Below are 24,714 nucleotides of genomic sequence, written 5' to 3'. Positions count from 1 at the left end.
GGAGAATATATTCAGACACTTTTACTAATAAGTAAACACAAAAAATTTCGATCAAAAATATCGACTCTAAGCCGAGTTATGCGCTACGCAATGGAATCCTTCATAATCGAGGTCGTCAATCGGCTGCAGCTGCAGAGGTCCTCAGGATACACGGATCTGAAAAAAAAAATTGGACGTTAAACTAGATGAGTTTCTTTGTACCATGAACTAGGATATTTTAAAAATATTAAAAATTAACAAAATGGCACTGTTTTGGAAAAAAATTCCATTTTTAAAAAAATACGCTCGTTTTTTGCTCGGGAAATTGGCAATTGTTTAAATATCAAAAAGATACTAGTTCACAGTATGTAAAAACAAGTTATGAATATTCGTTTAAAATTTCAAAAGGATATCTTAATTTTTCTCTGAGCTAGGGCTGCAGCCATTTTTGAAAATGCAGTTTTGAGAAAAACGCGTTTAAAGTTTGGACTATTGATTTTTGTGTTATAAAATTAAATTTTTCATACTTACAGTTATTCTGTAATTCCAGCGCCATATAATTCGCCTTCCTCTTGCTCTAGGAAGTGCTGCTGTTCAGATGTAGATTTTCTATGAGATGTCCGAGCATCCTTTGAAGTCTCTTCGCACCTTTTCTCAGCTAGCTTCATATGCGCCGCGTCGCGATTCTTGGTATATTCTTTCGCGCAGGGGCCAACAATTATACCCATTATTCTAAATATTCTTAAGATGGATTTCATGCCATCATTGAAGATACCCGTTGCAAAAAAATTGGCCAATTCTATGGTTTTTAAACCACTGTGTAGATGTTTTGGAACAAAGATATGGGTCTGTGCATATATGCTGGCGGCCTCTGGTGATTAGAAATGGTTATAGCTCTTGGAAAAATATCCTATAGTTATTCCTTTAATTACTTGTATTTTATAATTTTATACGTGAAATAGTAATATTATGATGGTTCATATCAAGCAGCAGAAAAGTTTGAAACAATGTATTTATTAGTGTGAATAAAAGTATAACAAACAGAAGAGGAAGTAAATATAATTTCAATTTTTCTATTTAGAGGTTAATTTGGCAAAACTTAAATTAATGGTTTCGATTTAATACACACGCAAATATTTTATAAATCGTAAAGGAAATGTAAAATTTGTTAATTAATAAGGAGAAATGGTATGCGTGTAATTCTTTTTTCTATCTCTATGTTTTAGGTTAACTATATATAAATTTGCATTAGGCAATGGATGTAATTATTAAAACTGGCTTTCCACGTATTACTCATGACATTAATTTTCAACCAGAAACATTTAAAAAGGGAAAAGCTTTGTTCAATGCTCAGCATATCTGTAATACTGAAGAGCATAGAATGGATGGACAAAGCTTTCTTATACAAGCTCAAATTATTCGACAAGCATCTGTAGCAGCTACTCCATACACTACGAAGCTAAGTGTATATAAATTTCAAGTTAGATTGAAACTTAATTAGGTTTTTTAATCAATCATCTTAATCTTTAGTTTTATAGAAAAGCATGTGTTATCTGTAATTTAAACCATTTTTACAGATTGATAATAATCGTTATGTGACAAATGTATTTTGCACTTGTGTTTACGGTCAAAGTAAGAAGTGTAAACATGTTGCAGCATTGATACATTATGTTAATAATAACGAAAGTTTATCTAAAACTGATTTTGAGCAGCAGTGGGGAAAACCAACTACTCGACAATTTGCACATGAAAAGTATGCTAAAGGAAAATACTTTTTTGAAATGTTTCCATCGAAAAGTATTATAAATATTAATAGAAAGCAATATAATAATATGGATATTTCTAAATTAAAAGAATCTTCTGCACTGAGAGCTATCTTAATTGAGTCAAGAAAAAATGCAAGTGACAAACATGTTAAGGGGGAATCCTGCTTTAGAACGTTCAAAAAATCGATTTTTTTATTGCTTAAATCTATTCCTTATATGTATAAGAACATATATCCGAAGTTATAGAGTCGGATTCGCAGTATTTCCGAAGATACAGCACTAAACGCAGCGGGGCATCGAGCAAGTGCCAGTGCTCGGTCAGACTGAAACTTACGCGCTCCTCCCCTCGTCATCGTCTTGCATCCTTCAAACATTCTGCTCGATTGATTGACGAAAAAGTGGAGGAACATATTCGTCCAATCTACGAAGAACTTTCGAATGACGATCTCATGACGCGATGCTTAGGTGGACACACGCAAAATTCGAACGAATCGTTCAACTCCACTGTCTGGCACATAACTCCGAAACATCTCAATTCTGGTAAAAAAATCGTAGAAATTGCTGCGTATATGGCTGCAGGAATGTTCAATGGAGGATATTCAGCAGTTCTGCATACCATGCAATTACTCAATTTGAAAATTGGCCAGCAATGTAAAATGTTTGCGGATAATGTCGACATACAACGGATTGAACGAGAAAGACGACGTTCGTCTCTTTCCAATAAGGAAGCTCGTACGGCCCGTAGACTTGAACAACTTCAACAAAATGAGTTCCATGAGGAAGCTGAAGGTCAATTGTATGGCGCAGGAATAGCTGATTAGCGAATTATTGTCGTAAGTAGTCGAAAATTAACATTTTTCCAGTTCATAAACTTCAAAGCGCTTTTTCTCGAGTTTTCGTTTGTCCACTTCTTCTAAACTGGCGGGCGTGTTTGCAAAAAAAATAAATAAGCCATCGTAACGATCCGAAGTTTTTTAGCTTCAGTTTTATCTACTCTTCTATATGAACTAAAAAGGTTTTTGGAAATAAATTTCTAAAAGACTTTTTCAGCACATTGAAGAGATTTTTTTTCTCGTAAAAAGCACTTTTTGCTTCAAATTCGGAAAAAATTTCAAATTTTACCATTTCTTCGGATTTTTCTTGGTTCAAATAGAAAATACATGTATGAAAATGAAATATTTTTTTGGCTTTCTGTTTCAGATCAAAATTAAGAGCTCTATCACTCCCGCTAACAGAAGACTCGGATTACGGATAGCCCAACAAATGTGTATAATAATCGGCTGCATTTTGATATTTTTCTTTAAAAAAAATTTTTTATAATGTTCAATTATATACTAAAATATTCCTGAAAGATCGCTGGAGGTGGTTATTTTTTTCTATCTTAAAAAAATTCCCTAAAAAACGGTTTTTTAGGCCTTCCAAAGCAGGATACCCCCTTAAATTGTTGATAGAATCAATCCTTAAAACTGTTAATATTATAATTCGAGAAAAAGAATGCACGTCTTATTTAAATTATTTTTTTGATGTTTGCGAAAGACGACCAATCTATATGAATACACAGATTATTAAAAAAGAAATAAAAGATTTTTATGATAACAAAATTATAAAATCAAGAAGAGATATTATTCGAATATGTTGTGATACTGTTGAACAATCATGATGTAGTAAATGGTTTGAAATTAGAAATTTACGAATATCTGCCAGTAAAAATGTACATGAAATTAAGAGTCGACCAAAGAAATCGATTGAAAAATTAGTATAAAAAATGATGTTTCCAAAAAAAATAGAGTCCAGCTTTGCGGTGTGGGATAAAGAATGAGCCACACGCTGTCAAAGGGTATGAAAGTTTGTATGATACAAATGTGGAAAAAGTTGGCACTATTATCAGTGAGAAACAACCATGGCTTTGTGCCAGTTTAGATGGTATTGTTGTGAAGAATAGCTATGCTATTAAAATAGTCGAATTTAAGTGTCCAATAAAGTTTGCAAGCGTACCTGTTGTTGATTACCATGCAAGAAAATGTAATGTCAATTACTTGAAATTTTCTCCTTTGATCAATTCTACATTTACTTGTAGGGAAAGAATAAAATTTGCATTGGCTATTGATACCGTTGTTTTTACAGTTAACAACGCAACAAGTAGAGTGACCCATTCTTTTTAAAATTTTGATACACAATTGCAATAATACCCAAAACTATAACAATTTATAATCTACTTATATTCACATTTCAAATTCAAACTCCCTAAATTATCCAAGAGCTATAACTCCAATACGCCACCATGGGCACTCCGATCGCTTTTCTTATCCCCTCCCATCAAACGCACGCAACGAATAGCTTTCATTATTATTTTGCGTTTAACTCCCTTTGCATCTGTTTAGCATCTCCATTTTCGATAGATCCGTATAAATTGGATGTAAAACTTTTAAAACTTCTGGATCTAATGGCAGATAATCGTGCTTGAATTTTTGCATATCGAGTCCTTCAGCTTCCGCTCGGCGATATATACACCATAGCTATCCGCGCCGGCTGGGCAGTTTTGATGTTGTGAATTCTTTTCAGTCGAGCCCATATGAAAATATGTAGCCCAAATCTCCTTATACATTTTATCTACATTATCTTGATGCCTTATTATTGCCAAACCATAATATTATTTTTTGAGTTTATTTATGATTTTATCAGTTAATTTTACTGTATTTTTCTTTCTTCCTCCTAAGCCTTTCACTTCCTTTTTTTCATTTCGGCATCGTGTGCCCATTCTTTTCTTCACGTGTAGATAGCATTCTAGCTTATCAACGGGCATGTCATATATACGGATCCATATCTAAAATACTTTTAAAAGTAGCACTGTCTCCGTCACCGATGTAGCGTCTATATTTGATACCATAATTTTCGAGCCAGCGGCCGAAAATTTCCTTTATGCCGTTGACTTCCAGTTTTGCAGCCGATCCGTCGTGATTATTTTGGCAATTATGATCAGTTAAAGGCATTCTTCATATGCTTCTTTATCTTCCTCATTTTTTTTTTTTTTTCATCCAGTACTCACACGCTTTACAATAAGTCGATTTCACTGACGTATCGATAATTTTATTACTATATTATCCTTCAAGAATTATCAGAGCGTATCGCGAAGTATATCCGCGTTTTTTCCACGTACCATCTCCGGAAACTGTTAAACCATCCTCGGAAGCGTCCAACGTTTTTTCTTTTTCTTCTTTCACAGCATTTTTAATGGATGATTTATACACTGTCTCTGCCGCTGTCCAAACATTTTTAAAACAGCCTTCGAAGGTATTCGCATAAAAAGTTTTTGCAATGTCCATCAAGCCACAAAAAAGACTCAGACCTTCTCTTCCAATTCCTAAAAGCCGCATTACAAGTACTATACGTCGATTTATATCATAGGCTTTTCCACTCTTCGGACCAGATTCGATGTAGGACACACCACACTGACATGCATAACAAGGTAATTTTAAAACCTAATCCTAGTCATTAAACTTTATATTTGTTTTGCAATTCTTGCAAATCAATATGTTGCTGATTGCAGTAAAGACGGAGAAAAATTCGATGATACGATAGCCATGAGTATTATCTATAATAATCTCATCGTCCTCGTTACGCGCCAATTTTTTGGCAGTAGCACTTGTGTACTCCATTGACTGCTCCAGCGTATGTCGATTCCCGTGGAAACTTCTTTTCTTACTCGAAGATCTGCGCAATGGGGTTTCTTTCGTGCCTTTCTGATTGGGGTAAGGAGTTTTCTCACTCATTTTCACTTGTTGCAGCAACGATATGCCCTAGACCTCTGCTCAAAGAGAACTGAAGCGAACGTTTCGTGTACACCGGCTTTGGAGCGATTTTTCTACCAGTGTCTTGTTGTAACTGCTCTCCACGAAACTATATCTTATATTATTGTTTTGGGAATTTCCCCATGTAGGTACCCGACCGCTTTGTAACGTCTATTTGGTTTATAATGCCTTCGGCGCACAATAATAATAAGCAGAGCTGCTCGGCGCCCCACCCAGTCGCCGAGTGTCAAGGGTCAGCTTCGCCTAATAATGCTTCCATTTGGAAAGTATTTACAACACGACTATAAAACTTTGGGCAATTATTCTTGGAATAGTATACTATCGAAATATGCAAAAAAATCGATTTTTTGAAAGTGAGAAACTAGTCTAGCCCCTTAACCTTCAATACAGTGCTAAGCTCGGTTTTCGTGTTGAAAAATTTCTAAGCTGAAATTCGAGCTTAGTTTGGTTTGTAAATTCGAGCTCTGACAAACAGGGGTTGAACCGGTTGGAGGAAACGGAGTCAGAAAGAGTGGGGGTAGATTGCCAAGTGAAAATGGAATCCATTTTGTGAGTCGCGAGAGTAACGACATGATGCGGGTAAATTATGAATTACGTGGACACTAAAGCTGTGTGATGCTGTGTGAGTACTTGTGAGTCATTTGCCACACACATCACATGTAGCATAACCTAAGAAAACCAGCTGAATGAACTGGATTAGTGAATATTGTTTGTATAGTAAATTACAATAGAGTAATAAACGAAATGATAATGGCGAATTGTTCGTCGCACTTGGACGAGATTGATATATCTATTAAACAGAAGAAGCGTGAGTTGATACTGTCAGGTTCAAAAGTATCCAAATATATTAATGATTTAATTACAAGGTTTGTTGATCTGCAACATCTGAATTATCTGAATATTAATCAGACTTGTCTTCGAGAAGTACCAGATGACATCAAGATGCTTGTCAATCTAACGAGTCTGGTACTTTATTCAAATGAGATTGAAACATTTCCAACATCCATAGAAAAACTGACAAAATTAAAAGTCTTGGACTGTTCAAGGAACAAACTGACCATGCTTCCAGAAGCGGTAGGCAATCTTCCTGAGTTGACAAGTCTTAATCTAAGTTTCAACAAGTTGAAAGCCATTCCTGCTCAAAAGAAAAATAAAAACTTAAGCATATTAAATTTATCACATAATCTTTTGGAGACCTTCCCAGATATTTGTTATGCTGAGCTAGAGCATCTTTCAGAATTGGATATAAGCCACAACAAGATTGAAACAATTCCTAATGATATCAGTTGTCTACAATCATTGAAAATTTGGAACATGAGTGATAACAGAGTGTCAGGTAAGAAAATTCAAGAATTGGATAAGATTGGTAAATTAACGACATTTTCGAATTGCAGAAATACCGGTCGAAGTGGCGAATTGCAGGAGACTGAAGGAGTTGGATTTAAAGGGAAATAAATTGAAGGATAATCGATTGAAAAAATTGGTGGAGCAGTGTCGTACAAAGCAAATTTTAGAATATGCTAAGTCGCATTGCGGGAAAAGTGCTCGTACCGGAAACACCAATGAAAGGATATCAGAGAATGAGGAGAAACTGGAAGAAAAGATGTTGAAGAACGAGAGCAGGGTTGGGGGCGAGGATACTTCAATGGACGAAAAGTCAAAGTACATAATAAAAGTAAAAAGATCAAATACGCTCTCGATAAAAATCGGAGAGAGCGTAGAAAAAATACGACCATTCATTGCTGGATGCATAGTGAGGAACGTTTCGTTGAAGGACGATAATTTTAAAAAATTTATTAAATTACAAACGAAATTGCACGATGGGATATGCGATAAAAGAAGATCGGCAGCAATTGCTACGCATGATTTGAAATTAATACCGTCTGGTAAGTTTTCACTTTTGTTCAGTGTAAGTAAGATGGATATAAAAATTGATTGTTAGAGGTTATTATGTGCAATCGTGCTTCCAGGTGATTTGCTGTATACGGCCCTAAACCCGGCTGATATAGAGATAAAGCCTTTAAACGGTAAAAAAACATGCAAAGCGGATGAGCTTTTAGCAAAACTGAAAAGCGAGGCGGAAAATTTGAGAAAAGAAAAAAAGAGAAACGTAGTGTCCGGTATTCACAAGTATTTACATTTGCTAGATGGTAAATCTAATTTGCCTTGCTTATCAGATTCGTCAGGGATAATTATATCTCTGCCACCACTTACAAACAGCGATATTACGAAAATGTCAAGCCTGACAGATTCCATGTTGATAGAAGTAACTAGTTCTGTATCCACTCACATTTGCAAGTAAATTATTCATTTATAGATAATAAAAAATATAAATAATCAAATATAAAAAGGTTTAGACTAAAAATTTTACGTCATTTTTAGGACGGTCTTGGATGAGCTTTTAAGAGAGCTGATGATGCTAGGACCGCATCGATCAGAAATTTCGGAGGAAATCGATAGCAACGATACATTGATCGTGGAACAAGTAAAAGTGATTGATATGGAAGGTAATACGAAATTGCTGTACCCATCAAGGACCGACTTAAATTTCGAAGATGAACAAATCAAAGTTGTGTACGAAACATCGAAGGATTGAATACGTTTATATAATTGTTTCTATCAAATACGCGAGTATTACAATGGGTAAAACTGCCCAGAGCTGTAAATATTTTCAATGAGAAAAAAAATGCAAAAATTTTTCATTTTTGTAGCGTATTTCACCATGTTTTACGTTAGTTAACGGTTGTGTTTAAACAGAACTTTATTAAATTGATTGGGCTTTGGTGATGACCTATTAAAGAGTAACTACTTGTTTACTTTATTGCACTAATGAGAGAGTCAGTCTTGTTCAGGGCCGCTAAATGTTGAAGCAATTTCATTGAATTGACCAATCACGATGCGTATTTTACTCAGCGTTTACTAAGCGGTAGATTGCGTGAACGCAAACAATATACATAGGTCTGTTTTCGTTGGCCTACACTTTTAACACTTTCTACACTTTCCGTATTTCTTTCTTTGTCCATTGTATAAGTTGATACCCTAAATTGCCCTAAAAAGTGCAGAAAGTGTAAAAAGTGTAGGCAACGAGAACAGACCTCATATGTATATGTTAGACCAATGTTTAGGGATTAGAGTAACTAGGCAGTCTTTTCATCATAAATGACATTAGTTTATTTCATTGGTTTGTTATACTAATACATAATAAAATAAAATAAAGAAACGAAACGAGGAGAGGTCGAAAAAATATCCTTGATAGGGTACCGTCCATAAATGCATCAGGAAATTTCTGACTGCCATATCTGATGTGATCACAACACTGATATTCATAAATGGAAATTGAGCTCAAGCTCGCCTTGAAAGTTGAAACCTCTATAAGATGTGTTACGTAGAATATAGATCTTACCGATCAAGCCTGAGCTTGGTTCCGTTTTTGAATACCGGACAATAAATACCGGTGTAAGTTTTTTCTTTTAAAAATGTTGCGACACCTAGTGAGTACAAAACGTACTACATTGTAATCTTCTCGTATGTATACGAGGGAGGCTTTTCATATAATTTTGATCGACCTTCGCTTCGCTTCGCGAAGTTCGATCAATCTTACAATAATATTTGTGTAATTGAGAAATTTTTAAAAATAAATAATGGTTGATTATAGCAAATGGAAGGATATCGAAGTAAGTCGAAAACTACTTTACTTTGTTTATAGAATTTTCTAGAATTCTAGGATAAATTTCCAATATTTTACATTTTGACATTTTTTGTGCATGTTAGTTTCTAACGTATAATAGTCAATTACAATTAGTAAAAAGTATATAATTTCTATGTATCCTACTCTTTTTTTACAAAAACATACAAAATATATATTAATTTCTGATTTACTTCAATACCATGGTTTTACTTTAGATTTGTATTACCTCATATTTTAATTAAATAGAATAATAGTTCTAGTTTAAATGTTTTATTTAGTTTTAATTGACAAAGTGGTACTTTACTTAGATTTCAGATGATGAAGATGACACACATCCCAATATTGATACGCCTTCATTATTCAGATGGAGACATCAGGCAAGACTGGAAAGGATGGAAGAAAGAAGGAGGAGAGAAGAAGAGCATGGAAAAAAGAAAGCAGAGTAAGATATTGCCATACACTCCATATAATATATAATTTTCAATGTAGACATAATTAATAAATGTGTTTTTTTTTCTAGATTGAAGCAAAAGTTGATAAATGTGAAAGAAAAACTGGCCAAGTTGGAAAGAGAAAAGACAGATTCTACAGATTTAACTGCATTAAAGAAAGTATTACATGATTTGGAAGAAGAAGAAAAAAATGTTAAAAGAGAAGAAGATGAAATAAAAAAGAAGGAAAAATTAACACCATGGAATGTAGATACAATCGGTCAAGATGGTTTTACAAAAACTCTGATTAACAGCAAACCAGCTAGAAAGGAGGATGGCTTTAATTTATCAGATGAAGAAAAAGAATCAAGAATGAGGCAGTTTATAAAGGATAATGAGAAGAAGTTGAAAGAATTTGGAATGCTAAGAAAATACGATGACAGTAAAGCTTTTCTCTTAGAAAATCCTCAATTAGTTTGCGAAGATACAGCAAATTATTTAGTTATTTGGTGCATTAATTTGGAGTTAGAAGAGGTGATAAATTTAATGTCAATTTTGAAGTTGATAATGATTATTACTTTTTGTTTTACATAATTTTTTTTTTTTTTTTTTTAGAAACATGATCTTATGGAGCATGTAGCTCATCAATGTATATGCATGCAATATATTCTGGAGCTATCAAAACAATTGGACATTGATCCAAGAGCATGCGTTGGCTCGTTCTTTAGTCGCATTCAGATTGCTGAAGTGGATTATAAAAAAGCTTTTGATGATGAGCTTAAATCCTTTAAAGAAAGAATAAGAAATAGAGCTGCTGAAAAAATGGAGGAGGCATTAAAAGAAGTTGAAGAAGAAGAAAAAAAAGCACGTCTAGGTCCTGGAGGTTTAGATCCAGTTGAAGTATTTGAAAGTCTTCCAGAGGTAAAATACATAAGTTTTGACTGTAACATGGTTTAACATAATATATAATATTCAGTTGTTTCCATTTTATCTTACATCACAAGCAAACTTATACAATTATTTTATTTTCTTTCAATACAGCCTTTGCAAAAATGCTTTGAAGCACAAGACATACCACTTTTACAAAAAACCATAGCTACTATGCCTGAAGAAGAAGCACGGTATCATATAAAAAGATGTATTGACAGTGGATTATGGGTTCCTGATGCTAAGTCTAAAACCAATGAAGAATCAACGGAAGAAATAGATAATCAATCCACAGAAACTCGTTGTCCTGAATAACTTAACAATTTGATATGAAAAAAGCCTTGTATCTCTTTCATTACTAGATTTTGGTATTATTATACATTATCAAAATTAAGATTATCCTAAGAGGTTGAAAATTACCTAGTTGTTAGTTTTAAAATGTCTTGGTTAGCAAATCAATTATATGTAAAGTAATGTTAACGAATATATCAAATATTTCTTTATTAAAAAATTTTAAATAAGTATATTCCTATATGCAATCAGTTAAATCGTCAAATTTAATTTTATTTAACTATAGATTTTTTCTCCCTTTATGTTCAATTAATAGTTTAAATGGGTTTCTGAATATATGCTAATTGAGATAAAAAATAATTAAAACTTGTACTTTAACTATCTTTGATACTCTTCTGGCTTTAAATTATAAATATTTGCTTATATATATTAGCTCGAGCTGTTCGAGGACTGTTGAGGATTCGAGAATCGATTACACCGGAACTGCGTAGTAATCGTATATCGAAATAGAAGGCTTCTCCTCCTTTTCCGCTGCGACGTTCTACTACGGGCATTTGGGTAATATTTCTCGTCTTTCATTTCAGTCATATTTCGTTAGTTCACATCATATACGGATATGTAAGCTGGTATTCATTGGAAAGGGTAATTTTTTTTTCTTTATTAAGACTAATAATTTTTCAACACATCCTTCTGGATGTTAATTAAAATTCGATTATCTTCATTCGCAAAGATACCCAGTCTAATGAAAAACAGCTATTTTCGCAATATATTTCTGTACAATTCTCTAGTAGTTAAACCGCATAGTGAAGTCGTATACATATAATATAAAAATTGAAATCACTTATGAGATATACAAACTGTGGCGATGATAGATAAGGTGATGTAAAAGAGTTTCGATTTACTAGTTACATATCTCTTACAACAGAGCACTGCCAAAAATTAGTTAAAAATGTATAACGGTAAATATTTTGCGCGACAGTGGAACAAAAATGAATCGGAAGTTGTCATTTTCAAAAAGATTTTGTTGCCCGATGACTCCAATTGTAGGATGTCTTTAATTAAGGATTTTTTGAACAGTTCGAGAAAGCTATAAATTACATTAAAATACAGATTCTTGTAAAACGCGGAAAGACCAAGATTTAGTGAAAAATTGGGGCAATCGCTTTAAAGTCGTAGCTAATAAGAAAAATGGTCTAATTGCGCATAAAAAGCAGGAAGATGGGGAAAAGGGAGACTACGCTGTGCATTCTGGGTAAAGTTTTAAAGCTAATCAAAATGGCTGTCTTCCGATTATTTCTGTTTCATGAGGCATATTAGTTTTCATGTTCGGCAGCGGGGAGTTCTCTTGTTATTATACTATAGTATGTACCACCTTGTACTCGTAATAACGCAGTCATAGGCCGATCGATTTAAATAACTGTTTCGTTGAAGGTTTTGAGGGGTAAATATGTTAAATACATAAAAAAGTGTTAATTACAGAGTAACAATTGTATTTAAAATGCGACATTCAGGCTTGGTGTAAGAAGGAATAATAGGAATAAGAAGTGGTAGAAATGTAGAGAGCGTAATTGTCGTGGGGAAAGGGGGCTAGACGCGCGTTGCATGATGGGCTTGGTAGGCTACGAGATGACGGAAAGGGGAGGAGGGTCGGGGAGGGCGAAAGAACGAGCGGAGTCCACAAAATGGCCGCCAAGCTCGAGCCATCATCCATATAGTACGTGAAAATTTGATAATTTCGCACGATGCCGTGGCCCTGTATATCAAGTTTTCTTTAATATTAAAGACACGTGTGTGTACGGGAGTTTTACTATTAAATTCGCGGGAAATTGTGTTTAGCGTGGATTTTTTTTGATACTTTGTTCGACGCGTAGACAGAACGATGCAGGTGAGTGCTTGGGTTCGAATATTATCCGGTCTAAATATCTTCATTGACAGCTTTTTTCTTAATAATTATTATTGTTTTCTAATTACGACACAACTGCCAACGTTTTGGTGCAAATTATATTACGTGCAATGATTGTGATGTTGTTTGGAATAGGGATAAAACCTTTAGTCACATGCGTTTAAGACCCTTGTTCTCAAGAAAAACGTTGTAAAAATTAAAATACCGATTCCTGATTTATTTACAGGATTTCTTTGGGTAGGGCGGGGCCCATTTGTTCTTTAGAGCTCTGGGACTTGTATGACTTAAGCCACAATTTTGTACAACTTTGAATAGTTTTCAATCTCTTAATAACCTATAAGTTTGTTTACATCCATACAAATTGACATTTATCAATGAAAATATCCTTGTTCCGCTCTAATTTTTATTAAAAATAAAACTTCATATTGTCCTTCAATCCATGCCCAACTATATTTGAAAATTTGAGATGGACCCATTTTTGTAAATTTTAATCAAAGATAGGGATACATAGCTCATATAAGTAATGATCGAAACTTTTCCTGGCAAAAGACCACAGAATTTTCAATGGTTTCATGTTGATAATTAAGAAAATGTCATCAAACTTTAAAATACATTATTTCCTTCAGAGTATTATATATGACTAATGCATAAAATTTTCTGGAGGAAAGATAATTTCTACGTTTTGTATACGACTTCACCAAAGCTGTGATAAATTTAGTTTTAACTTGCGATTCCTCAAAGCAACATGTATTTTAACAAAAGTGTTGGAAAATATCTTATAATCTTCATTATTTCATTTAAGATATTAGGAAAAGTCTGGATAAGTTCTGTTTAGCACCATTTACAAATTTATTTAAATTAAAGGAGACCTGCCATTAAAGCTAATATGAAGAAGAAGTTAAAATATACTTGCAAATGAATACAAGATATTCATTAATGGGAGCAAAGATATGGATCATTTGTTAGTTCGAAAACTCTATAAAATATCTATACTTGCTCAACAAATTCAATACTAAAAGAGAGAAACAGTGGTGAACCATCAAAGTAACAAATCTATCAGATGACTTACACCGTATTAGACATTTGCTATTATGCTGTATTTAGCAACGTTATCGCAATCGCAAGAAATTGAAAGATTTTGTTAAATTATTGTCAAAATCACAAAGATATCTGACGAACTTTCTCTAATTTATTAAGGAACCCTGGCTTTCCTACATTAATTTAATTCAGGTTTTAGTTGTAAATCTGTGTTACCAAAAGTGCCTATCTTTTTGATTCAATTTTATTAAATGAATTAAAAACTAATCGTTTCTACTAAATTATATTTAAGTTAACATAGTTTAAAATAGCTGTATTTTAAAATGTAGGATTTCATTTTATTAAAATCATATTTAATACACGTAAAGATTTTTAAGAAGTGCATTTATTGAAAAGCAAATCTGTGATAGTGCATTAATATTTTTATGTACGTTTATCTGTGTGTTAGATATGTATTTAATGAAATAAGAGTGGTTCTGATGTAATGGATCAAAAGGTTAATAAAAATAATTAAAGTAGTTTTTAATGTAAAAAATGGATTATTTAAAATCATACCTATAATACCTTTTTAGTACCTTTCAGTTTTTAAGTTTTATGCTTTCTCTTATACCTGATAAAATGGTGGCATACGACATACACAAAATGGCGGATGATAATTTTTAATCAAAAAATACTATAGTAATCTTGATAAACTGAGTTAGGATTAGTGCATACAAAGCATGAATGTTGAAAGAGAACAAATTCGAATATTAAAGTAAATACATGTAATTTTCTCATTTAATAATTAAAGGTCAGAGTTATTATCTTGAGAAGCATACTATTCCAAACAACACAATTCTAATGAGTAATAGAAATTAAAGTTTTAATTAGTTTCATATACGTAACTATCTTCCTAGAAAACGTTAGAATCTGAATCTGGCAAGGAGTCTGGATCTGAATCTGAAAATGAGAGTAAAAGCGACAGTTCTTCATCAGGAAGCAATTCAGAATCTGGTTCAGGATCGGAAAGGTTGGTATCCACACAAAAGAATAAATTTCCTATACTCATGTTCATTACTCCTTTTATATATAAACTTTCCAATTTATTATTTTTATTTTTAATAAAATATATTATGGGAACTCTCTTACATTCTTATTCAAAAATTAAAACAAAGGTACCAGATTACCCGGTATCTAAGAATAAATTAACATTTGTGTTACTATTTGCTACATTGCACCGCTGACGTTGCTTTAACTAGCACTAACTTGCATTGTTTTTCCTGACTTTGTGTTGTAACCTGCTAAAATTTCTGCTATTGAATATTATTAAAAAAAAATAAAAATAGAATATTAAATGTAGAGGAGCGGTAAATTGGACAATTCTCTTGGATATAATCAACGTATATATATTTTTAACTTTAATTTATGTTCGCATAAAAAGATGCTTCCTGTCTTTAATATGACTTGCAATAATACATGTAGTATCTTGAAAAACTGACCAAAACGGTCTTATACACACTAGAAGCGCTATTTATCATCTATGAACATTTTATTTAAAGATTCCAATTGAAAAAGTTAAAGATCGAATGCGTTTCAAGGTACTACTGAGTAGAGAAAAGGGTAAAAGAACAAAATGGATGTAACGTGAGAAAATGAATGAATGAATTGAAAAACATTGTCCTTCGACTGCTAATGCAGTGACTCTAGCTCCTCGAGTGGTTCCGGTTCCGGATCGGGCTCAGATTCTGAAAAATCCGATGCACCTGCACAAAGCGATAGCTTTCAGAGCAAAAGCTCGAATCACAGCACAGAAACAAAAGTTAAGCATAAAAATGACTCGAGTCGCGAATGGGAGGAGAATCCTGATATGTACGGCATCAGGAGATCTGGACGTTCGAGGAAGGAGCCGGAAAGGCTTGCACCGCAACGAGAAAGCGATAGCGATAGTCGCAAAAAGCTTAAGAAAAAGAGGTAGGTGATGAATAATGACATTTCGTTCGTGGGTAACGATTATTTTGTAAACACTGCTGGTGTATACGCTGTTATTATTGTTATTATTGGCATTCTTATCCGTTTAGCCTTTCAGTCAAATACCGGAATTAATGTCAAACACTGTGCACACAGAATTTTGTAAAATTATTCTACTCTAGAAATTTATAAGTCGTGTAATTATCGATTTTAGATTACAAAAAATCGCGATGTGATTGATTTACCAATTTTGGAACGAACATTCCAAATTATCGTTTACACTTTGTAACACATTAAAAATAAATTACAAGTGCTTGTGTGAGTGTGTACATGCTTGCACTATATATGTAGTTAGCACTGTTTTCATACCTTTCCAGTTTGACGCATTTAACGAGTGTGTAACGAAATTGCTCCTAGAAACACTTAACAAAATTTTATTTCTTTCCTTCTTTTGTGTATATTGCAATATAGAAAGTTAAAAATAGCACTTTTTATATATTTGTTTTTTAATACGTAAACCAAGTGGAGAACCACTGGAATATTTTATCGTAAACAGACTGATAATATTAAATCCTTTTTTTAGCTCGCATAATTCATGGCATTCCGAGAGCTCGGAATCAGAATCGGATGATGCTGAGGGCAGTAGACCACCACCTAGTAAATCTTTGAACAGGCGCGCAGCGCAAAAAGCAAAGGAAAAATCACGATTACGTAAAAAACACGTATCGGAATCTTCTGAAAATTCTTCCTTCGATAGCGATGACAATAGAAGGTAAATAACATTTGTTCATGGATTTTTGTGTATTTTGCATGATTATAATTCATTAAAGTGACTAATGTAAATATTTTTAATTGGAACAGACAAGTTACCAGGCGGACAGGAACCGCTGTTAGCTATAAAGAGGAAAGCGATGAAAGAACCGATAGCGAGGATTTGGTTGAAGTTGATGAAGCGACGAACGCGCCAACGGAACCTGACAATGCAGAGACAATAGAGCGAATTTTAGCACAAAGGAAGGGGAAGAAAGGGGGTAAATACTATTGGAGAACATAGCAAATATTTGTGTCTTGAAACCATGATTTTTTAAGTTATATTGATCTTTATTCCTATTTAATTATTTACAGTCACGGGAAATGTGACTACTGTCTATGCCGTTGAAGAAAATGGCGATCCTAATCCAGAAGATTTGAGTAACGAAGTTACGGAAACTCAATATTTAATTAAATGGAAAGGCTGGTCTCACATACACAATACTTGGGAATCGGAAGAATCTTTAAAGGCCCAAAAGGTAAATCAGGTTTATCCTTGTAAATAAACAATAATGGACAATGAATGTTATCATACTTTATTGCGATTATAATTATAATGCTTATTCTGATATTATTGGTTCTCCATAGGTGAAAGGGTTGAAAAAACTAGATAATTTTGTTAAACGTGAAAGAGAAATCAAGCAATGGAGAGATTACGCGGGACCAGAGGATATAGACTATTTTGAATGTCAATTGGAGCTCCAGCAAGATTTATTAAAAAGTTATAATAATGTTGAAAGAATTATCGCTGAATATAATAAGCCCGATTCTGATCATCCTGATTATTACTGTAAATGGGAGAGTTTACCGTATGCAGAATCAACATGGGAAGATGGGGCTTTGATAATTAAAAAGTGGCCTGAAAAAATCAAGGAATTTCGGGATAGAGAAGATTCGAAAAGGACTCCGAGTAAACATTGTAAAGTTCTTAGGTCAAGACCTAAATTTCATCAGGTGAAAGGTCAGCCCGAATACATGGGCTTAGGAAAAGATCTAGTCCTTAGGGATTATCAAATGGACGGTTTGAACTGGATGATCCACTCGTGGTGTAAAGAAAATAGTGTGATTTTAGCTGACGAAATGGGTCTCGGTAAAACGATTCAAACTATATGCTTCCTTTATTATCTTTTTCATACTCATCAACTCCATGGACCATTTTTATTAGTAGTACCATTGTCCACTATGACATCTTGGCAAAGGGAGATGACGCAGTGGGCACCAGACATGAATTTCGTTACATATTTAGGTGATGTCACGTCGCGCAACGTTATTAGAGAGTACGAATGGTGTTATAGTTCGAAAAGGTTGAAATTCAACGCTATTCTCACAACATACGAAATCGTACTTAAAGACAAAGCTTTTTTGGGGGCTTTAAATTGGGCCGCACTGTTAGTAGATGAAGCGCATCGTTTAAAAAATGATGATTCCTTATTGTACAAAGCACTTTTTGACTTCAATACGAATCATCGTCTATTAATTACTGGAACGCCGCTGCAAAATAGCTTGAAGGAGCTATGGGCCTTGTTACATTTCATAATGCCGGCCAAATTTCAATCATGGGAAGAATTTGAAAAGGAGCACGATAATTCGGCGCAAAAGGGTTATTCCAAATTGCATAAGCAACTAGAGCCCTTTATTCTAAGGCGTGTTAAGAAAGACGTGGAAAAATCTCTACCAGCCAAAGTCGAACAAATATTGCGCGTAGAAATGACGTCTTTACAGAAACAATATTACAAATGGATCTTAACTAAGAATTATAATGCATTGCGCAAAGGTGTTAAAGGATCTACGATGACCTTCTTGAATATTGTAATAGAGTTAAAGAAGTGCTGTAATCATGCCTTCCTCACGAAGCCTACTGAAAGTGAAAAGAAAGAAAGTAACGAAGATTATTTACAGCAAATAATTCGAGGGTCTGGAAAAATGGTATTATTGGATAAATTGCTGATAAGGCTACGAGAGACAGGACATAGAGTTTTAATATTTAGTCAGATGGTTAGAATGCTGGATATACTCGGGGAGTACCTGCAGAAACGACATTTTCCATTTCAAAGGTTGGATGGTAGTATAAAAGGTGAACTGAGGAAACAGGCGTTGGATCATTTCAATGCTGAGGGCTCTCAAGATTTTTGTTTTCTGTTGTCGACGCGTGCCGGTGGTCTAGGCATTAATTTGGCTACTGCAGATACTGTTATTATTTTTGATTCGGATTGGAATCCACAAAACGATTTACAAGCTCAAGCTCGGGCACATCGTATTGGCCAAAAGAATCAGGTTAATATTTATCGGTTAGTAACGAAGAATTCAGTGGAAGAGGAAATTGTTGAGCGTGCCAAACAGAAAATGGTGCTTGATCATTTAGTTATTCAAAGAATGGATACCACGGGACGCACTGTTCTGGACAAGAAGAATGCAGGGACCAATAATAATCCCTTTAATAAGGAAGATTTGAATGCCATTTTGAAATTCGGTGCAGAAGAATTGTTTAAAGACGAGGAGGATGGTGATGAGGAACCAACTTGTGATATCGATGAAATATTAAGGAGAGCTGAGACGAGAGACGAGGGTCCTGCTACGGTGGGAGACGAGTTATTATCCGCTTTTAAAGTGGCCAGTTTTGCTGCTTTTGAAGAAGAAACGGAACCTGTGGTACAGTACAATGATAATGATGATGAAAGCAAGGATTGGGCAGAGATTATACCTGAGAACTTTAGGAAAAAAGTTGAGGAGGAGGAAAAATCCAAAGAAATGGAAGATTTGTACTTACCTCCGAGGAGCCGAAAAACATTACAGCAAATTAATCAAAGTGGTGATGGAAAAGGAAGAAAACGAAAGAAAGAAATGGATGATGAGAGCGACGAAGGGGATGATTCCGGAAGTGACCTTGAGGGAACTGATGACGAGAGACCGAAGAAACGAGGCAGACCAAGAATGTTACCAAGAGAAAATATCAAGAGCTTCACTGACGTAGAAATTCGTCGATTTGTGAAGAGCTACAAGAAATTTGCTGCACCTTTGAAACGTCTAGATGAGATTGCAGCTGATGCTGAATTACAAGAAAAACCGATGTCTGAATTAAAGTATCTGGGTGAGCAGTTGAAGGCCAGGTGCGAGGCTTGTTGGGCTGAATTTGAAAATACTGCTAAAGAAAACAAAGCGGGAGACGAAGAGGGTAAAGGTCCAGGTCGTAAAAGAGGGAGAGGTCCTACGTTTAAACTAGGAGGTGTTATGGTTAATGCGAAATCTTTTTCTGCCGCTGTGAGAGAACTAGAACCTTTGGAGCAAGTGCTTCCACAAGATCCAGATCAAAGAGCGTACTGGCACCTTGACATTAAAGTGAAGCCAGCGAATTTTGATTTTGAATGGACTATTGAAGACGATTCAAAACTTCTCAAAGGCATATATCAACATGGTATGGGCTCTTGGGAAGCTATTACGATGGATCCTAATTTTAAGCTTAGCGAAAAATTTAATCCAAATGGAAATAAAACTCAATGGAAACGTGTTAACGCACGAGCAGAATATCTATTAAAAGTTTTAAAGAAGCAAACCGATCTAAAATTAGGAGTGGTAAGATTTTTTTTATTTATCAAACTTTACATCTTAAATTGGCTACATCAATTCACATTTATTTTGTATGTGGTGTAGAATGAAATCCCTATCATGAATCTTGATCTCCATTCCCAGGTAAATCCTTGTGACGTCCTCCTCCTCTCCTCTTTTTGTTATTTTTATGTCGATTTTTGTTTGTAAAAGAAAACATACACCATACAAAATTCGTATTAATAAAAATATACTTGTCATTTAGGCAAGGGGAAGAAAGCCACGAAAGCCTAAAGAAGTGAAAACAGCTATAACAAAGGAAATTATTGAGGAGAACGACAGTTCCGGTGATGAAAATAAGAAGCCTAAAATTAAAGTTGAAAAAGTATGTTGGCATAATATAGATTGCATTTTAATGTTTTGTATAAATGTTTGTATTCGCAGGTTGTTATAAAAAAGGAGAAAGAAGAAGAGGTTGTCATTAAGAAGGAAATAAAAGAAGAAGTAGAGGACCCGTGTGAAGAGAAAAAGAAAGAAAAGAGAGTCAAGAAAGAGAAAAAAGAGAGTAAGAAAGTGAAGAAAAATAAACAAGCAGCGGGACCGATGCATTTTACAGCTAATAATGAACCAAGGGCGCTTGATGTACTTGGTGATTTGGATCCATCAATATTTAACGAGGTCAGCTTATTTTACTATTATATATATTTTTTATTTTTTATTATAATAGAATATGAAATTTGTAAAAACAGATAACCTGAAATATTATATTTTATGTTATGCTAAACAGTGTAAGGAAAAGATGCGCCCAGTAAAGAAAGCATTAAAAGCCTTGGACCGACCAGATCAATCACTCAGCGAAGCAGAGCAAGTAGCCCACACGCGACAATGTCTTGTACAAATAGGGAATCAGATCAATACCTGTCTATCAGAGTATAGAGATCCGGAACAAATTAAAGAATGGCGAAGTAATTTATGGTATTTCGTATCTAAATTTACCGAGTTCGATGCTAAAAAATTGTACAAATTGTACAAACACGCGACAAAAAAAAGCGATGGAAGTTCGAGTATGACATCAAGCCCAGAGAAGAAAGAGGATATAGCATCTAAGGTAAAATAAATTCCTAACAGCAGCCCGCTCTATATTATAAAGCCCCTAATATTAGTCAAAGAATCTTTTGTATTGGCAGAAGCATGGTGATAAAACCTACGACAAACATATCGATAAGATGTCAGACTCTATTGGCAAAGACAGGATTTCAAAACGTAGAGGTGATGACTTAGAGGATAATTCCAATATTAGTATACCGAACAAAAAACATCTGGCAGCTCTCTCTGCTGTTAGTAATATGAGCGGCTCGTCGACGGTTACAATTGGTGCTATAACGATCACTCCTATATCGTCGGGGTCTAACGTGTCGAGTGGTGGTACTATTGGAGATACTTCTAGACACAAGGACCAGAAAGATTCAAAACACAAAGAAGCTAATAAACGAGACAGAGATCGTGATAGGGAAAGGGATCGAATGCATGGGGATCGTAGTACGGACAGGTTGAGCGGAGGAAAGGATGAAAGAATTCGAAGAGATAGTGGTGGATATAATATGGGAGGTGGTCACTATAGCGGTAATAGAGATGATGATCATTGGCCACCGCGAGATGGAAGAGATATGCGTGATGGAAGGTAGGTGAAATAAGAAATCCGCTATTAAATGTATGTAAGTAAAAAATATGTAATAGACTAAAGCGTATTTTTTTCATTCGAAGGTTTGTGGATCATAAGCGTGATAGATTCGATTCGTACGGAAGAATGTCCAGTGGATATCACCGAGATAGGGATAGAGAACGCGACCGCGGTATGCACATTAACGACAAAAGAAGGTTTGTTCTGTTAAATATCTTTTATTGACTTAGTGTAGTAAATGATCCAATTAACACGAATTGAAAACAGAATTTGATAATGAAAGTCTTGAAATATTTAAATATGAAACGTATAGATATTGGAATTGCAGAAATTGAATGTATAGTTAATTTAATCCCCCCCCCCCCCCCTCCCCCATTCATAACTTTATGTCAACTTTTCATCAGAAATTATTATAGATAAACTAATATATCCTAAATTTGGCAAAAGCTGAAATTAACACGCTTTGTACTTTTATTGCACCCTGTATTAAATCTTATATATAACAAAGCTGAATTATCTAATAGCACTTAAATGGTTGTTTTTTAGTTTATTAATAAAATAATTTTTTCATATCTGTATTGATTTTTGTAAAATAACTCTAGAATATGCAAACATTATCTTTAAATAGATTAGCTTTCATATATTACTTTATTTGATGAAAACATTACTTCATGTTAATTAAGTCATTTCACTCATTAAGAACTTAAGATATGGCACAATGAATGTATGTTTACACACGAATTCAATGATTGTTACAGATATCCATCGGGGCCACCAGGTTACGGTGGGTATGGTCCTGGTTATGGAAGTGGGAGTAGTGGTAGTAATTATCCACCGTCTGATATACCTCCAAGTCATTTTAGAAGTCGAAATTACCCAGGTGACAATTATTCGAGCGACTGGCGACCAAATAAAGACTATAGGCGAGATTATGACAGAAGACCTCCTCCGCCAAACGCGAACTCCTAGTGCTCCTTTCTTGCCACCGTCCTTGAATGTGTCGTTAACCGTTTGTAATTAAATGGGGACATCGTTTTATTTTACCTGATTAGAACACATGATCAATTGTTAATGCAATTAGCGAACAGAGCAAACAATGCGTTGTGTGTTCATAACGAAAGCCACGTGGCGTAGCGCCAGATACAGTACTCAGTTTGCCTGTGATTGCACACTTACAATTTGTAGCTATGTACAAAGTCTATTCTACATTTACTTAAGACGCAATGAAATGTACTATCGTTATTATACTGGTCATTGCAATTAAAACCATTGCAGTTAGGTTGTGCAAAAATGACACGGTAGAAAATATCTTCTTAGCGCATGCTGGATACATTTTATAAGTAAAATTTATTTAAAACTCAGTACGTGATTTATATGTTTATAATCGAATTTTAAGTAAACAGAGAGCCTGTAGGAAAAAACTTTTTTCCTCGAGGAGGATTGATGCGTTATACTTTCGGAGGATATTGCTTTTATGTTGATAGAAGTGAATTAAATTTATGATTGTGCAATTAATAAGAAAAATTATACTTTAACCTGTAAAACTGTACAGTCAATCCGAATTAATACGCCTCTGTATGTTCTGTATTGTTGTGTGACTGATCCATTATACATCATTATTTATAAAAAGTGAATGCCTTCCTTTAAAATAGCTTCAAAGTGCACGTCGATCATATTTATGTAGCATATCTGGTGTAGATGTGTATAATCGAGTTATACGTACACGATTTGTCCATTTCAAATCAGAATTCTTTCACTACGGGCATGCTGAATATGCTTTTCAATTCTTTTTTTTATATTAATTGTAATACAGATTTATTACTAAACCAAACAAATATTTAGTATGCCTGATGCGGGCAAATATTGTCTTACATAAATTACATTATTCTGTAAGATTCATACAAATGGCATAAATTAATATGGCAGATACAAGAAACGATCGTGCATTTGCGATCAGCGGTTATTTAATGATAGAACACAGTCAAAACATTTATTAAAATACTATATTTCTTTACTAGATATTTTATTCTTGTAAGTGATAAAGAAAAATCTATCTCGATCTCTTTTTTTCCTACATGAGAAACGAGTTTCTAAATAACGGGAGATGAAGAATAGATTTTTACATTAACACTGCTACTGTAGCTTCATATTCTACGTAATATTTTGTGAGATATTGTATATAGTAGTGCAAAACATAATAGTTTATTGTACTGAATTGTCTATACTACAGTAATTTCATTCATCATGAGTCATGCAATTTTTTTTCGTTTAATTTCAAACTTATGTTGTACATTGATTCTTACGCCCTTGTTAATAGATAATAAAAACTACGAAATTATTTTATAGATCCTTTTGACGATAGAAAAGTGGACTTTATGATAAAATTGCAATTTTATTTATGCATTTCTGCAGACGCGTATTGGGTGCTTCCGCACGTGTTTTTTGTATATTTTAAAAGATTCCGTCAAGATAATGAAAAATTATTATTATTATTATGTTAAACTGATTTTACATTTAAAGTATTTGTGAACATTTACATCACTTTTCAATATGCTACATCTATTAAATTAATGTTATTTTTTAGTATCCATAATAAGTTCTAAATTAACAACAACCATGATGGATTTCTAACTCCTTAAAAACTGATAATAAGGTCGTCATCGGTTTATGAGAAAAATGTAAATATAAGTTAAGAGAGAATAAAAGGAATTAAAACACTAAAGATATATCTTCATTTATTATAATGTGATAAATAACATAAATATATATTTTATTTTGAAGAATAAATACAAAATTTGAAAACATTTTTTTATCTGATAAAAGATAATGCATTACAGCTATACGTTAAAACAAGAGATGTTTGTAGAGAGGCATTTAAAATTAAAATACAGAAACAGCTAT

The 24,714-nt window shown here is 33.9% G+C and overlaps 4 protein-coding genes and 1 pseudogene across 8 annotated transcripts; 4 read left to right on the top strand and 1 right to left on the bottom strand.

Annotated features, from left to right (window-relative positions):
- Nucleotides 1-24: 24 nt before the first annotated feature.
- Nucleotides 25-4,841, bottom strand: LOC136778371 (uncharacterized; annotated as a pseudogene).
- LOC136778566 (uncharacterized) lies at nt 1,235-3,247 on the top strand. Its single transcript, XM_066735521.1, has 3 exons — nt 1,235-1,459; nt 1,557-1,881; nt 1,971-3,247. Exons 1-3 carry the CDS (start codon nt 1,235-1,237, stop codon nt 2,564-2,566), a joined length of 1,146 nt encoding a protein of 381 aa, XP_066591618.1. The 3' UTR covers nt 2,567-3,247.
- A 551-nt stretch (nt 4,842-5,392) lies between the features above and the next one.
- Nucleotides 5,393-8,947, top strand: LOC136778212 (leucine-rich repeat-containing protein 47-like). 3 transcript variants are annotated; one of them, XM_066734857.1, is made up of 5 exons: nt 5,393-6,362; nt 6,421-6,890; nt 6,949-7,440; nt 7,525-7,852; nt 7,937-8,827. In XM_066734857.1, exons 2-5 carry the CDS (start codon nt 6,497-6,499, stop codon nt 8,148-8,150), a joined length of 1,428 nt encoding a protein of 475 aa, XP_066590954.1. In that variant the 5' UTR covers nt 5,393-6,362; nt 6,421-6,496; the 3' UTR covers nt 8,151-8,827. The 3 variants fall into 3 exon arrangements, with proteins under 3 accessions (XP_066590954.1, XP_066590952.1, XP_066590953.1); XM_066734855.1 differs by having other exon boundaries at nt 5,442-5,494; nt 5,683-6,890; nt 7,937-8,947; XM_066734856.1 differs by having other exon boundaries at nt 5,448-5,494; nt 6,030-6,890; nt 7,937-8,947.
- Nucleotides 8,948-9,060: 113 nt separating this feature from the next.
- Nucleotides 9,061-11,126, top strand: Cdc37 (cell division cycle protein 37). The gene is made up of 5 exons (XM_066734859.1): nt 9,061-9,228; nt 9,551-9,684; nt 9,763-10,207; nt 10,289-10,594; nt 10,715-11,126. The coding sequence occupies exons 1-5, from the start codon at nt 9,196-9,198 to the stop codon at nt 10,913-10,915; spliced, it is 1,119 nt and encodes a 372-aa protein (XP_066590956.1). The 5' UTR covers nt 9,061-9,195; the 3' UTR covers nt 10,916-11,126.
- Nucleotides 11,127-11,406: 280 nt separating this feature from the next.
- On the top strand, nt 11,407-24,521 carry Chd1 (chromodomain-helicase-DNA-binding protein 1). Of its 3 annotated transcripts, none has more exons than XM_066735159.1 (13): nt 11,407-12,776; nt 14,729-14,841; nt 15,510-15,782; nt 16,363-16,551; nt 16,641-16,810; nt 16,905-17,068; nt 17,178-20,159; nt 20,398-20,517; nt 20,577-20,810; nt 20,920-21,240; nt 21,323-21,813; nt 21,897-22,010; nt 22,572-24,521. In XM_066735159.1, the coding sequence occupies exons 1-13, from the start codon at nt 12,771-12,773 to the stop codon at nt 22,780-22,782; spliced, it is 5,388 nt and encodes a 1,795-aa protein (XP_066591256.1). In that variant the 5' UTR covers nt 11,407-12,770; the 3' UTR covers nt 22,783-24,521. The 3 variants fall into 3 exon arrangements, with proteins under 3 accessions (XP_066591256.1, XP_066591255.1, XP_066591257.1); XM_066735158.1 differs by having other exon boundaries at nt 21,320-21,813; XM_066735160.1 differs by lacking the exon at nt 15,510-15,782 and having other exon boundaries at nt 11,408-12,776; nt 21,320-21,813.
- Nucleotides 24,522-24,714: the final 193 nt, after the last annotated feature.

The sequence above is a fragment of the Prorops nasuta genome, unplaced genomic scaffold (assembly GCF_024137725.1).
Source record: "Prorops nasuta isolate Cenicafe-Biocafe unplaced genomic scaffold, Cenicafe_Pnas_1.2 PNAS00014, whole genome shotgun sequence".
NCBI lineage: Eukaryota > Metazoa > Arthropoda > Insecta > Hymenoptera > Bethylidae > Prorops > Prorops nasuta.
This window is presented reverse-complemented; position numbering and strand designations above follow the sequence as displayed.